We start from the raw sequence: 15,573 nt of genomic DNA, 5'->3' as shown, positions 1-15,573 counted from the left end.
ACACAGCACAAAAGTGTGATCTGGTACTATACATATTAGGAAAGACTGAGTACTGGCAGGACTACAAAGATGTTATGACAACATTCAGTAGCCCAATTTATGAGATTAATTTAAAAAAACCTCCACAAACATGCAAAATCCATGACAAGACCAACGTTTCTCATGAGTGTTTTTAGAGTTACAATACAATGTAGCTTATAAAAGGTCCACAAATGAAATCTTCAGCATAAATCTATGGGCAAAATTCTACTTTATCCAAAGTTTATTATCTGAAGCAGTGTTGCATGACACCAGACTAAAGGCAAAGACTGGCGAAAAGTAGAACAAAGAATTTTGCATGTAAATTTTATGCAACTATCTCCATATACGAGAAATCGACTACCAAACACAAAAACCCACACACAACAAAAGCCACACACGAAGACCACCTGTCTGAAAACACAAATATAACACTGGTTTTCACACAGCAAAGATACAGATACAGTCAGCAAGGTCCATCATTTATCTGCTTTCACAACAACTGCAGGTAACACCCCACAGGCTCCTCTGCCATTGATTGCTAAAGATGCTAAATCTTACAAGCTGTTTATTGTAGCCTACAGAGATCGCAAATTTAGCTGCTAGCCTTTAGCTTTTCAATACTGAAACTGGAAGAAAAGATGGTCTTGAAAGTGCTAAGTTAACAACAAGCAGAATGCTGGTTGGCTACAGAAGTCATGAAAAAAAAAAAATAGTCAGATACTGAATCTAGATCTACACTGCTGGTGGGCAGTTCACCATTACAAGTTACTGTCTACTGTAACAAAGGGTCATATCAAAGGAAGTTGTCCACGTCCTCCATTGTCCCTGATTAAAAAAAAAAAAATCCATGCCAAATTTAGTGCAGGATATTCTTTTTCATCAGCACTTTTCCAGGTAGCAAGATGCTCGCCCCCACCTAACGCCTTTGATACAATTACCTTGGCCTCGGATAGCCAGAGATGGGATTTACAGAATGTTTTACCCAGGCTGAGCAGTCACCACGCAGAAGAATCACCAAGGCAGCACTTCACTTGCTCTGCAGCATTCCCAGCTCAAGCACCCTGCAAGCCACCTAAATCCTTACAGATATGGTGCCGTTGGCTTCAAACTATTACTAAGCCCTAAATGCTTGGGGTTTGCTTTATTCAAAACATGGTTTCTTTTGTTGAACTTGCAATTACCCTCAGCTACCAGTTCCTTTTAAAGGAATTTCTGCTTTCTGCCGCATTATCTCTTTGGACAAGTTCACCACATGACCAGAAAAACCCCAGTGCTATTGCAAAGGAAAATCAGTCTTAGTAACACCATAAATAAATATAAAATTGTCATGGAACCCCAGCCTGAGCTGAAAAGCTGCTGTTGTCAAATTTCTGTCCATAAAGATGCATCCGTTGTGGGAAGTACTTTGTTCTACTGATTGGTAAGGCCAGGGCTCAGTTAAACTGTGGTGCAAACTTCAGAGCCTACCTTCTCTTTGCAGCAGTCATAAAAGCAGTAAAAACATATTTGAGATTTTTTTTTTTTTTTTTAATCACAGATCTATTAGGACAACAACTGCTTCTGCACTACGTGGGCAATGTGTATTATTAAGTATGGCATCTACTGTTTTAAACATAGTTTAAGCATCAAAAGATGGGGATAAGAGTTTAAATTATGAATATGCAACCATGAGCTTCCTTGCTTAGAAAAAACATATGTACATAGCAGTGACTATGGAACAACCTCAGACAGGTTTTATTGCTCTCAAACAAGTGACGGTCATGCAGATCTGCACTGCTCCTTAATGGGAACATTAAGCATAATCCTTTCTTGTGTTTACAAATTAAGTAGGACAAAATATCTATTCCTGCAAGCCAGTTCACAAAGATTAATTGAAGGCAGACTAGCAGGAGAATACCAATAATTAACCCTCTGCTCAGAGTCTATAGTATAATAAAACACAGGCCTGAAAGTGTTCAGGAATATCAGGAATATTTCACATAATCTTATCCTCAATTTCAACAGCAACGGCACTCTCATAATCACACTCAAGAAAGGCAAATAAAAGTTATAAAAAGTTTTAGGAAAAATGGTAGTGTTTCTTAAAATTGCTGCATACATTGATAATTTAATGATATTATTCATACTGTTTGATTTCCAGGAAAGCAAGGCAAGATGTTTGAAGAGCTGATAATGAGAAGAGAAGCTATATTCCACAAAACATATCAGGGAAAAAGAAGAACTTGCTGCCATCTACTCTATCATAGAGACAATCAAGTAACTCTCCAGACTTTCTCCCTCTCTTTATTTTTTTTTAATAAGGGTTATTGGAAAAATCCTCTCTCTAAGATGCAACTTGGCATTATCCGAAGACAGTATGAACTTGTTGGGCAGGTAAATCATTCTTAGGCCCATCTTCGACTAGGCCTCCTTGCCCACATCATTATATTTTGCTGCAAATCTGAAAGACTAAAAGTGAGGCGATGCTGAAACAATCTGCCCTACTCTATACTGACTGCAAAGTCAAAATCAGTACTATGCACTATAATGCAATTATTCATAACAGTATTGTAGCAGAGTAATGTTATTAGTCAGAGAACAGCCCACAGTAGCTAATCAATAACTAGCACCCAGGAACTTTCCCCAGCCCACAATAAATATTATATCAGTAATTGTCACTAGAAGCTTTAGGACAGAACTACTTGAAAAGCTAAAGAAATAGAAAAATATACATATACTTTTTTGATGTTCTCTTTCATCTCTGTCTGGAAAAAAAGATGTAATTAATCAGCAACTGGCTCACTATCTTGAAATCTCTGTAGGTAGCTGAGTAGCAAAAGAGTAACAGTCACATTTGGAGCAGTTATTACACATACGCACTGTTTTTAAGACATTGCTTAACTTGAAGTTATTATTACCTGTCCAATCTTCTTAAATTCTAATGGATAAAGAGCAACCTCACAGTAAAACCTGGGAATAAAGCTGCACTATCCAAGCCTGTAAGTCAATTTCTAGCCAATTTTTGAAAAGTGCACAGGTGGTTAAAGTGCCTCATCTCACACCCAAATCAAAACAGAGGCACTAGCTATCGAAAAAAAAATAGAACAAAACACCATCAATTTTCTGTAAATCACTTTAAGAATACTAGTAAAAACAATAAAACCAGCTTATCTAAAATAAGCAGCCTATGTCATTGTAACTGTATAATAAAACTGTTTTCTACATCCCAGCTTGGCCACCTACTAGGATCTATATAGGTGAGAACATAAGACATTAATTTCCCAGCCTTTTTGTACTTATATTGGTACTATATGAACTCAAGAAACCTTAATTTTCAGTTTGTAACACATTTTTCGCAGCAAAAAATAGTTAACTTTTAAGAAAGCATAAACGCAGAATTTGCCACGTCATTATTGTGCTGAACTGCCTTGGTTATAATACAAATGTGTCCCTGACTCCAGGTACTACAACTTTCTCTGTGTTAGGTCTATCAGTGGGGCTGTTTGCTGGTGCAGTTACTCTTCCTGCATTTAAGAAGAAAAATCCCAGGTAAAAGAAAGTTTTAAACAGGATGGAAAGTTCCTCAGTGTCCTTTCACTCTATTTTCTACCATGGACTAGTTCGAATAACTTTTCTGAAAGATTCTGCCTTCATTCAGAAGTCCATTATTTAGCAAGCATATACTATCAACCCAAGAACAAAATATGTTCTATTACTGTCATTTGGAACACTCAAAATGAAGATCAGCTGCAATTTTAACAACCGCATTTTAGAATGTACTCACCCTGGATTATAAAGCATAACCGCTGACAGGTTCTCACAAGATTTCGAAAGATCTGTCATAGACAAGCTGAAGGAAGACAGCAGTCCAATCTAACAACAGACCATAAAATAAATGTATTAGACAAACACTGATGTGCTTACAAACTCTCACTTTGTTTCACTCGATGAAATATTAACTAAAGGATGCGATGCAAGTAAAAAAAAAAGTATTCTACAACAATCAAGGTATGTCTATATTAGCAAAAAAAACTGTGAAAAGGTTTAAATTTCCCAAACACTGATTTAATCTCACCTTTCTTTTCTCCCTTAGTTTAGCAGCTTCTTTGGGGTGGTTAAAGCGAAACATATTGGTTCTTCCAAGTAATATAACAGCACCTGATGAGAAGAACACACACCATTCACTGACAATATAAAAAACCCACACATGTTCACGCACACAAAGGTTAATCATGTTCATGAAGTTCAGTTAAAAAATAAGCATAGGTAGAGGAAGCAGTGGAAGCAGATGCCCCAATTTGACCTATACACCCTTCAACAGTGAGTGCTACTTTGGAGGCTACCAGAAGGTACCAAATGCAATGGGAACATCCATAAATGTGACTAAGAGCGAACTGTTTTCCATCTACTACTGGTCGCAGTCAGGTTTGAATTCACCTACACTGACAGCCCCCATTCTCAATAATCTGGACTCTCATTTTCTTGTTTTTCTTCTTTGTGTAGAAAAACACTGAGGTTTATTGTCACTCAAAGCAGGATTATTAGACTTTTATACCCAATAGTTATTTTCTGAGGGAAGAACCATGAATAATTCATATTGCTCAATGCGCATTTATTATTGTATTTTATCAGTCAAGGTACAGGTCACAAATAATATAATTCTGGGTAATTCCTATATTTTAAAGACAATGTCACCAAGACGAAAACTTTCCTACTAAGAAGTATATTGTCAGTGATGTGTCACTGCTGTCACAACATGGAAGTCTTCCAGGTTAACCACCACAGAATCAAGCATTTATCTGTTGGTCAGTGCGAGGCATTTTTAAAAAGGAAAAGGACTCCATTACCCTCACTTTATGAAAAATAGTACACTTACACTGTTCACTACAAACAAATTCTTACCATCTGACAATGAAATGCTGTCCTTAATAAGGAATGCTCCTCTTAAAATTAGCTTACTTAGGAATATTGACCCAAATAAGGCCATTCAGTCTTGGCAAATAAACGGCAAAAAGCACTATTGTCACATCATTGCTTCTCACCGTCTATGTAACACCTCAATTTTGGACCACAGGAACTCTTTACCTCAGTCTAATCTTACAAAGAATCACCTTTCACAAATCCATACATAGGTTTGTACTGCAAAGTCATTTTATACCACCTCTGTAATTTGTGTGATGCTGCAGGTTGACCTTTCCTTTGAGAAGTGCACTGGGCACACTTTTTATGTAAGGATATTCAAAGGGGTCCATGATGGTCACAATTGCTGTAGTGAAAGGGCTAAAACTGTTTCTGTTCACCACTGCTTCATCTGCTCACCCAAACATTTATCTGTTCCCCTCTTGCTGACTGCCTGGGGGGGTGGAATTTGGTAACATCAAGGACTTCTATGGAAGTCCTTCAGTTATTGAATCTTAGAATCATTCTAGGTGGAAGAGACCCTCAAGATCACCGAGTCCAACCATAACCTCACTCTAGCACTAAGCCGTGTCCCTAACAACTGCATCTATACATCTTTTAAACACCTCCGGTTACTTTCAAATGAAGATTAAAATCATTAATGGTAAACATTTTTACCATGTTACTAGGTGGAAGCAACTTAAATAAACAGATTAAAATTACAATAGATTAAAAATAGATACATGTTCCCAACTTGACAAATTTAGAAGAGGAGAGAGGGGATTAACAGCATGCCCATGACAGTCAAACCCAGACAATGGATCACATGAACAACTCCTAAGTTTCTCTTTTAGTACTTGTCTGAATCCTACTATCATGAGCCTAGAAGGAGATGTGGCATAAATCTGGAGGGAGGAAGGAGAAGGGACACGTACATGCCACATGACGCACGGCTATGGAAGTATTCAGTGCACTAACATGGCCAACGTACAGATTAGAAGCGGAACTACGACTCCCCCACTTCTCCCATCACATTCCTCTTTTTTGTCCAAACATGTCACATGCATAATTACTTCATGATGCCGCTTATTGCATTATGGAACCTCTCTGCAATTTTTTTTTTTTGTTTTATTCTATTATTAAGGAAAACCTCTACAATCTCAATTCCCACTTGATAGAAACCCCTTTAAGAAAAGAAGTCTGGACAAAACCAGACAGTCAAATATTTCCCAAGCACAGGTGGGATTTTCCATTGTTGTACAGTGCAGCTCCCCATCACAATGCAAGTGTGCAAAGAGCAGCATAAATGTCATAATGGAAACATAACTGAATTTGTTACAGGGTTTGCTTTCCATTTATTTACTGTAAGCAACAATTCTTGTTCTCCTTGACTGTTAAATGGCAAAGTAAAAAGTTTTGTCAAATGCAGTGATAGTACTAAGAACAGTAACAAAAACTAAGCAAAAGAAGTCTTTATCATTTGTGAAGCTCTGATCTCGTAATTTAACTTGTTGACTCCAACACATAAATGACCAGAGAGCATAGGATTTAAAAAAAAAAGAGGATAAAAAGGATCTCTGCTGAAAGTCATCATGTATATCTGACCTACACAGAGCAATATTTTGGAACTCTGCAAACAAATGTACCTATAATTAAGATACTTCCAACTTCTAAAAGTCACTTTTCTATTTTTAAAAGGTTTTTTTAAAATTAATGAACTATAAAAAACAAGCAGTGGGAGGTTATGTTAAGTACAGAAGAGCTGGCAGTTTGGCCTAAAACTAGAAAAACTTGGTTCCTAGTTGAGGATAAATTTAAGGTAAAGTACAAATTCTAATTATGAGTATTAATTCAGTCACCTCTAGAAATCCTACCATCTGTTCTTAAGAATAAAAAATATAGTAGTAATCTGCATTTACACAAAAAGGCCACATTAGCCAGAATTCACAAATGCTGGAAGTAATCTGAAGAAGGAAGTGGTAATTAATTAATATGCTTCTTTTTTTTAAGCTCCATGACAGTCTAAAAACTTAATACATTTTCAAATGAACAGTTATTAATGATGAACGGAAACATTTAAATATATTAGCAGTTAATCAGCATTACCTAAAGAGGATGTTTAAGGAAGTTGGTACTTCATGCTGTGAGACTAAATGCTAACACAGCTAAGACTGACTGTGCACAAGCCATTAAACTCATTATTTCATCAGCTTTGCCCACCTGACGTCATAACTGCCGTCTTTCTGTCAGACTCAGGCTGGTTACACAGGCTACAAGGCAGCTTATGCAGCTGTTTTTCACAATTTAGGAATGCAAAGGAACGCTCTCCCCTTCTTTTGAGTTGCAAATTTCTTTAGAGAGATAGAAAATTGGGAGGAAAAAAAGTCGTGTTTCCACTCTTCACAGTACAAAAATCAAGTTGTTACATATGCCTGGAAGAGGTAAATCGCATCCAAATTCCTACTTTCTTCTGAGGCGCATCAAACCTTTCCTGCCTTTGAAATTCAGTAGGATAAAGTAAAGATGAATCATTGCAACTGCAATTCTTTTTGTTTACAGTGTTATTTGCATTAATGCCAGGCTTTCATTAATGCTAGGCTTTTTTTTTTTCCCCAGTATCTGTACAGAAACAAGTGTGTTATGCCTCTGGTTTTGCTGAAGAAATAGACGCTTTACAAGATCGGTGTCCTCTCTCTACACCAAAACTCCTTCCTTTCTGAAGGTCAACCTTCGAAGCGCTTGTTTGAGTTAAGAAAAGACGCCAAGACTCTCCTTGTTCAACCCTGCATCCTTCCCTTGTTAGAATAAGCTAATAAGCTCACTCTGAAAGCTCCTTTCCAAGAATGTAAAGTGACTTTGTTTTTCGGCAGCTGAGCGGTGCCTTGGCCTCACTGCCCAGGTCTTCAGCTCATTGCTAAATGGCAAGATATTCTGGGTGCTCCTGGAAGATAAAACATCCCAAATCTCCTCACCAGCTTACGTGTTAGCTCGTCCTTTCCAGGCCAACACAATGCACCTTTGTTCCTAGCTGTCCTGTCTGCTTTTTCACTTCCAGATTTTAAAGCTTTTATATTAAAACTATAATTCTCTAAATTTCCTCGGTAAGTGTTTAGCCTCTCCCTTTTTGTCATTTCCCTACAGCTGCAGTGAACAGATACTCCAGCTGAATCTCCTGCTACTCAAGAGGATTTGGCACCAGTGTTAAGTAGGACTGGCCTGAAGCTTCGAGAGGTGTCTCTGATATTATTTTAGTCCTATAGAGACCAATATTATTTTCCTTGATATTACAGCAACCTAAGCAATCTGGCACAGAGTTTAATTTATGTATAAATGTGGAATGAAATCAAAAGGTAACTATCAATTCATACTCAAGACTATGAAGTGACTTAAATTAGTAAAGAATTCTCTTTTCACCACATGGCTATTCTTTGACAGAACAAAAACTTTGTGGCTCTCCTGATCATTTTGGGTTCTAGTTGAGAAGACATGGAATTAAAATTGATTAAACAATAACCCTTTTATACACACACAGATTTTTTCAGTGCTGTTGCCAGAAAGAAACAAAGATGCGGTATCAAAAATGACATTACACTGGGTAATACCTTGGTTTAGTTGTGTGGCCTCTGTAATCTGAATACCATTCACAGAACACTGCGCTCCATTCAGTGGTACTAGATTCACAGTACCGTTGAGATTTTCAAAGATGCAATGCTCACTTTCCAAATCAAGGCCATGAAGAACTAAATACAAAGAAATAAAATAGCATAATTAGTCTTTTAATGACTAGTAAGATTAGCATGCTGATATTAATTTATTAAGGACGTATTGCACTAAATATTTGAGAGTATCTTTTCTCTTTATTCTGGACAATGTTTTTTTCCTTCTTTCATCACATCCTGCATGCCTAAACGTCAACACTGTCTATTGTTTTATTGCAGTGGAAAGAGAAGTGAGCCGGGTTGCTTGGGTTTTTTGGTGTAACATTCCTTCCTCCTAAGTTTTAGCACCAGATGAGCAAATGCTTCCTTCCTTCTGATAGCAATAAGGAAAGCAAAATTTGCATATTTGTGGAGAAAAGGTTTCTTTGACCCATTTCTAGGAAATTACAAAAGCTTCTTGACCTTAAAGCAACCATGCTGGTCTGAAAAGAAAGGACATAATCTGTGATTGTAGACTAATGATGGCTGAAATAAGGGTCTTACCTTCTACTGTATTCAGGCCTTTTATCAATCAGTTATGCTACTTTCTGTCTCTTCTTCAACTAATCTATGATTGTCTCTACCTGTATTGTTTAATACCACAAAGCAAGTTTGCTAGTTTCATTAAATGTATATAGAAATTTTAATCCAGGCACCTTTTGACCCACAAAAATATACCAAACCATGGTATTTGACTCTCAGTCTCTCACCTGAGAATTAAAGGATTCAGTTTATGTAACGAAACTGCTTTCAAGCAATATATGTGACAGGGTAGTCCAGGACTGGCAGTCAGTTGCTTTGACAACAAGTGAATAAGAAAATCAGTACAAGAAGCCTCCCTACTTTTTACCAACTTCCAGAATTTTCTTCTACTCAAATATAAAGTCCAAAGACTCCTTTAGGTGTAACAATATCATAATATTGTCATTATACAAAGGTTAAGAGAATGACTGTGCAGTAATTGTGACAGGTGCTGTATCAAAAAGGATGGTATTTTTAAATGATGCTATTTCAAAAGAACAAATAAATAAATTAGTAACAAGTATATGAATAAATTAAGCACACAAGCTATTCTAGAAGTCATGCTCCTTGAAGCAAATCCCGTATAATTCAGCTCTCAAATTTTCTAAAAATGCAAGAACATATATGCAAGATATGCAAATATGCAAGAACATATAAACGATCAACTGAAAAAAGGAAAAAAAAAAAATGAAGCTTTGTTCACATATTGGGACAGAAGAAAGAACATAAAAAAATCCCAAATTCCATACCAATATCCTGTTCTGTCACAGCATCTTCTCTGCCAACATACGTTTGGCCCTCCTAAGTAAGAGAGAAACACAAATTATTTTCAGTTGAAATATCCCTCTCCCACAAAAAAGTTACCCTTCCACTTTCTCTGAGTGACCTGAATGAAATATATCTTTAAACAGCAGAGAAAAATTGGGTAGCATTATTAGAATGCTTTCACAGTCAGTTATTGTACAATATTATTAGCAAATTCAACTGTCCTGTGTAGAACCACCTTTATATTTTTGAGGCAATTAATGTACATTTGGATTTCAAGTTAACCTTTACAGTGAAATGAATGAAAACCCAATATACATGGGTAAGAATATTAAACATCTATCTCTGGTTAACCATTTGACCCTCAGGATAAACCTAAACAAGTAAATTAACAGATATTTTAATTAAATCAGTTGTAACCTCTTAAGAGCTTTTCTTACTGCAGTGGAGAAACCTAATGAGCTTTTCTTACTACAGTGGAGAAATGTAATGAGCACTATATTTAGATAGCAAATTAATACTACAATTTGTCTACTGAAAAAAAAAAAATCATGAGGCATAGGAAGGCTGTGGAAACACAGATGAGTATTTACCTTCAAGTGGTACAAAATGATACCCGTACTGAGCAGATCATCATCAATGCCAATGAGATGAGGCAGTTCAGAATCCAACACAACACCTATCCCTTCTTTCCGCAGAGCCAAGGTTTGTTCCTGTAAAGGACAAAAGTCTGTTTATTAGGATAAGCAAGAAATATCACACTTCTTTCTTTTTCTAAAACGCATTTTATGTAACTTATTCTCTGTAGCATCACACACACACAAAAAGGCACTGAACTTTTTTTTTAATTGTTACTTTTAAATTTCCATTAAGCATTCCAAACTTGCTTTTCACGATATCTGTGAAGGTGTTATTTGAAAGAAACCAGAAAAACAGCTGAATTATACCAGATAAGGAAGATCAGTCAAGAGCATAACAAAGCAACGCTGTGTAAAAGCAAGCTATGTACCACCCTGCATAATGGTGAGGAGAATTTAAAACTCCTCACAATTCAGTACAGCTAAGGAATAGAAAACTCTTTGACGATCTTTTAGATAAACTGAACCTTGCTCAGTAAAAACCCCAGACATCTGAAAATTCGGTAAGCCTAAGCAGTTAAAACATCAACCAATGTAAGGAAAGTATTGACAATGGTAAATAAATGTAATAAATATATGCAGCACTTAATTTCAATTCTTCAAAATTCCTTTGGGCCACATTGTACAGCCACCTGTAGGATGAAGCATCATTCAGTAGGACTACAAGTGGGAGACTTCAACCTTGGATAAAATATAATGAGATGTAGTACCGATCAGACATTCTATGCAACAAATAAGAAATTCATTATAGCTTTGAACTAAGTTTTAGTATTTATAAAGTTTATTTTTCAAGTTGAAAAAAAAACGCTGTTGGCTTTTAGGCCTGTAAGATAACAGCAACAGAGATTGTGAATGTATACACACACCACCTTTCAAAACTCATGTGTTTTTCTATGTAAAGTCATCAACGTGCTTTCTTCAGAGCCAAGCAAGACACTACACTGGTAGTAAGAAAAAACAACAGCTAGATTGTTGTATGTATTTTCCCAAGTACAGCAACTTGCAAATCTGAAGGAAGAAAACAGATGTAATGTCTCATTTCCCTGCACAGTACAGAACATCATCAGTATTGACACCGTTTAAAAAATTCTACGCATGGATACATCTGGGCAAGACAAGATCATGACACACCATACAAAAGACACTCCAAAATAAAACTGGGAAATCCCACTCTGGCCATGGATGAATGAAAAAGGTCTCCCATGTTCAGAAAACCATAAAGAACCTGTGATTCATGTTGCCCTGCAGCCCTCTGACATTCAAACCACACCCGGCTATTACTTAGTATTATAATAGCGTCACCTCATAAAACCAAGAAATACTGCTTAAATCATGGTTTGAGTGAAAAAAGTATTTTCAGTCAAAAAATACCTATCACATATTAAATATTTATTGAGTAGCATCTACTGTTATACATAATTTATAATGTTCGTATACGACGAGGCTGAAAACTTCAAACACTGACGACTGGTGGTCATTCACACAACTGCTGGCACCTTTGCCCCAATGGAACTGATAAAATATTAAGAGCTGAACACTTTTTCCCCAGCACAACAGAGCATTTGCCAACATCCCTGACTGAGGAAAAAATGGACTTCCCAGGAGGCAAACAAATTATCACTGGGTGAGAAAAATATCTCACAAATAATTAAGAATAATTTTTAAAATGATTCTTCATTTTCCAGTCTTTTAATATTTAACATATTTTTACTATATTCAGAAATGTAGCATATATAATCATCATTTAAAATAGATGTGTTGCTTATTTATTCAGATCTAAAATTAAAGAGCACAAATTAATTGAGTTTCTAAACGTTTATTTTGTAAATTACTACAATTCACACACAGAATGCATCCTGTTGATGGAAGCATTCTAATAAATGCAGCGCACAGTAGTTGCAATTAACTAAAATATTTTTTTTTCTTTACTACTTGTAAATTAGCTTTTATCTTCAGATAGTTTACTAAAAATCCTCAATCTTAATTAGGTATCTGGACTAACTGCTAAACTTCAGTCATTTGGTTTAAAATTTAATTCCAGATTCAAAAGCTTCTGCAAGGATGCCTCCAAACACCAAACTGTGCCCTTTTGCCCCAAATTGAAATCACAGAAACCTCTTTATCACTCTCTTCTCCCACAGTGAGAGAAAATGATAAAGGTCAGAAAGAAGTAGCCAAATTGTCCCTCTTTCATCCGTGACAGCATAAGAAGGATGCTTCTGAAGGAGGACAGACCTCTTTTGAAATAAATTGAAGGTCGGTAAGCTGGTAGAAGACAGGGAAGTTATTACATTTGAGCCACGATTTGATTCACTTTCATTTATGCAACACAATTTTAAGGAGCAGTGAATCCATAAGCCAAATGACAGGAGCAGGAAAGGTCGCTGCCCCTATTAAAAAAAAACACACTAATTCAGAAAATTTCTGAAAACCTTAAGGTACAGTTTAAGAAAGCTGAATGTACTGTATGCATCTTCACTTCAGTTATCCTTGAACAGAAAAGTGTACACATACTCCCTCAGTATTTAAGATGTATTCATAAACTCTGGAAAATAAAGCAAGTCAAGTGTTATCCACAAAGGAGCACTCCAGTTAATATAAACAGCTACTGTGTGAAGAGAAAAAAAGGTTTTCTTTAGGAGCCTCTAGATCAAACGGACTCATATGAAGTCAGGACACAAGAAAACACTTCCTTGAGTCAAGGTTAAAATAACAGGATCATATTGTATATTTAAATAACGGTCTCTGAGTTTAGCTCTGACTCAGCAGTCAGAAATATCCTGATATAGTAAATTGATTAACACTTCTGAGAGAGATACGAGAGCTATTGTGAAATCTCACCCCTTCTGCACTCATGTTTTAAGTTCGCTCTATTAAGTGATATGGAGGCATCTCCAAACTCACAGCTAAGATATATTCCCGCAGTTTAGAAACAAAATGTTCGTGTAAAGAACTTACTTGAGCCTACGAGTTCATTAATCTTCCCAGTATACAACTGCTCATGATAAAGAACATCTTCGTGATACACAGGATTTCTTTAAATGCATTTATTTACATACATATGAACACACATGAAAATGGAATCACAGAATTTTACTTTTTTAGCTAATAGGATATTGAATTAAACTAAAAAAGGAAAATGAGCCCAAAAGATATTTCTAACATTGCTTGACCAATCTACCAGTAGAGCAAAATATATGCTGCTACTGGCCCAGCACATATTAAGAGTACACATAATTAGTACGCTGCCCTTTTAATGAACAGAACCTCTTAGAGGAGTTTAATTTCTGTTACACTTTCCAATGCAAAAATTCCATTATTTTATTTAAAAATTGAACAGTTAGTGGCTGGCACACAATCCTGAGAACACACTGCACAGACACTTTCAGTAAAACATAACATTATGCTGGCTAAGTAAATTGTCCAGATGTCTATATTTAAATTATGCAAAAATGCATAATACCAAATTAAAGAAATTATGGATAAAAATGTGCAACAGGAAAAGTCTTTGCATTAATATTTAACCAGACTAGTAGAGCAGATTCTTACACTAACAGGTACTTTGGGTACATTTGATTTCACTGAAAATATGCTATTATATCCCGAGTTCACAAAAATGTCTGAAGATACTCAGTGGCCCGGCACTAACATTAAGCTCTCTATAAAATACACAGATGTAAACTGTACACAAGGGAAGTTCTTAATTCTAAATTGCAGTTATGTATTCAGTACACTTTGTGTTCCCTTTAAATTACTGGAAACAAATGTTTCATACGTATAGAAAAGTAAATATTCCATACTGCTCAGAAGTCAAAGGCATCTAGAAATGTTGATTTCCAAACCCAGCAGACACATGGCAATTAAAGAGGCTATGCAAACAGAGAGAATAAGAAATATGGATGAAGCAGCCTCAGCTGGTCACTCTGTAATTAAGGTGGGTGAAAAACTCAGAACTTCATTCACAGAAAACAGAGGAAGGTTTCTGGGGAAGGATTGTTACCTGCTTGCCATGTTTTTTATGCCAAAATCAGGTACTTTCAAACAAACCCTGCTTCACCTACGGGGGTATTTAATGTGAAACAGTATAATTTTTCTTTAACAACAGCACAAAGGACAAGAAGTCTGAAGTTTGACTTACAACCAGATTTCCTAGTGCCTTAATAGCATGGAGAGCATTGGTCTCTCCTCCCAAGTAGCAAGTGAGAGGACAAGAGGAAATGGCCTCAAGTTGCACCAGGGGAGGTTTACATTGGATATTAGGAAAAAATTCTTCATGGAAAAGCCTGTCGGGCATTGGAACAGGCTGCCCAGGGAAGTGGTGGAGTCACCATCCCTGGAGGGGTTTAAGAGACGTGTAGATGAGGTTCTTAGGGACATGGTTTAGTGCCAGAGTTAGGTTATGGTTGGACTTGATGATCTTGAGGGTCTCTACCAACTAAAATGATTCTATGATTATCAGTAAATATACCTTAGAGATTTGTGTCACCAGTACAAATTCTGAGGCTCTTTTGGCTCCTGCTAATTTTTTTTTTTTTTCCCAGCAATGAGTTCTTTAGCCGCTATCAATAAAAATCAACATAAGAAAACACTTCTCATTCACATTTACTCTTATTTTCATACAATGAAGTCGTTTTACCCAGTCTTTCTAAGGGAGCAAGAAAGATCTTACTTTAAACTCAAATTTGAGGTTAAAATAAAATTATTTATATCATATACTGATTCATTATTCAGCATTTTCTGCTTTTGGCAAGTTACCTTCCAAGAGATCTGTGCAGAGATGGGGCATATATGGAAACGGCACTTCTGAAGAGAAATACCTCCTTTCCTGGCCACCTCCCCAACTTTTCAATTTGTGAAACGTTCCATAACTCCTGACACTTTTGAGAAAACAAGAGGAAAAAATCGTTGGGGGGGTTATTGTAATTGTCTGCCTTTACCTAGCCCTTTCTTCTTAGTTTCCACAAGGTCTAGCCCAACAAGCCTATAGACACTGTGTTTTCATTGAGATCACACCCCCTTTAATAATGTGCAGCTTTCTCATTCTTTGCGTA

At 36.4% G+C, this 15,573-nt stretch overlaps 1 protein-coding gene across 4 annotated transcripts in view; it reads right to left on the bottom strand.

Annotated features, from left to right (window-relative positions):
- Positions 1-15,573, bottom strand: part of KIF16B (kinesin family member 16B) — a 134,265-nt gene that overhangs the window by 62,116 nt on the left and 56,576 nt on the right. For all 4 annotated transcript variants that reach the window (XM_065632211.1, XM_065632212.1, XM_065632214.1 and 1 more), the window contains exons 13-17: positions 10,478-10,597; positions 9,869-9,920; positions 8,502-8,639; positions 4,076-4,158; positions 3,785-3,873 (exon numbers count right to left, since the gene is read on the bottom strand). In XM_065632211.1, the coding sequence (XP_065488283.1) occupies positions 3,785-3,873; positions 4,076-4,158; positions 8,502-8,639; positions 9,869-9,920; positions 10,478-10,597 (482 nt within the window). The remainder of the gene's footprint in view (positions 1-3,784; positions 3,874-4,075; positions 4,159-8,501; positions 8,640-9,868; positions 9,921-10,477; positions 10,598-15,573) is intronic.

The sequence above is a fragment of the Caloenas nicobarica genome, chromosome 3 (assembly GCF_036013445.1).
Source record: "Caloenas nicobarica isolate bCalNic1 chromosome 3, bCalNic1.hap1, whole genome shotgun sequence".
Lineage (NCBI taxonomy): Eukaryota > Metazoa > Chordata > Aves > Columbiformes > Columbidae > Caloenas > Caloenas nicobarica.
Note: the sequence above shows the minus strand (reverse complement) of the source record. Positions and strands in the feature narration are given on the sequence as shown.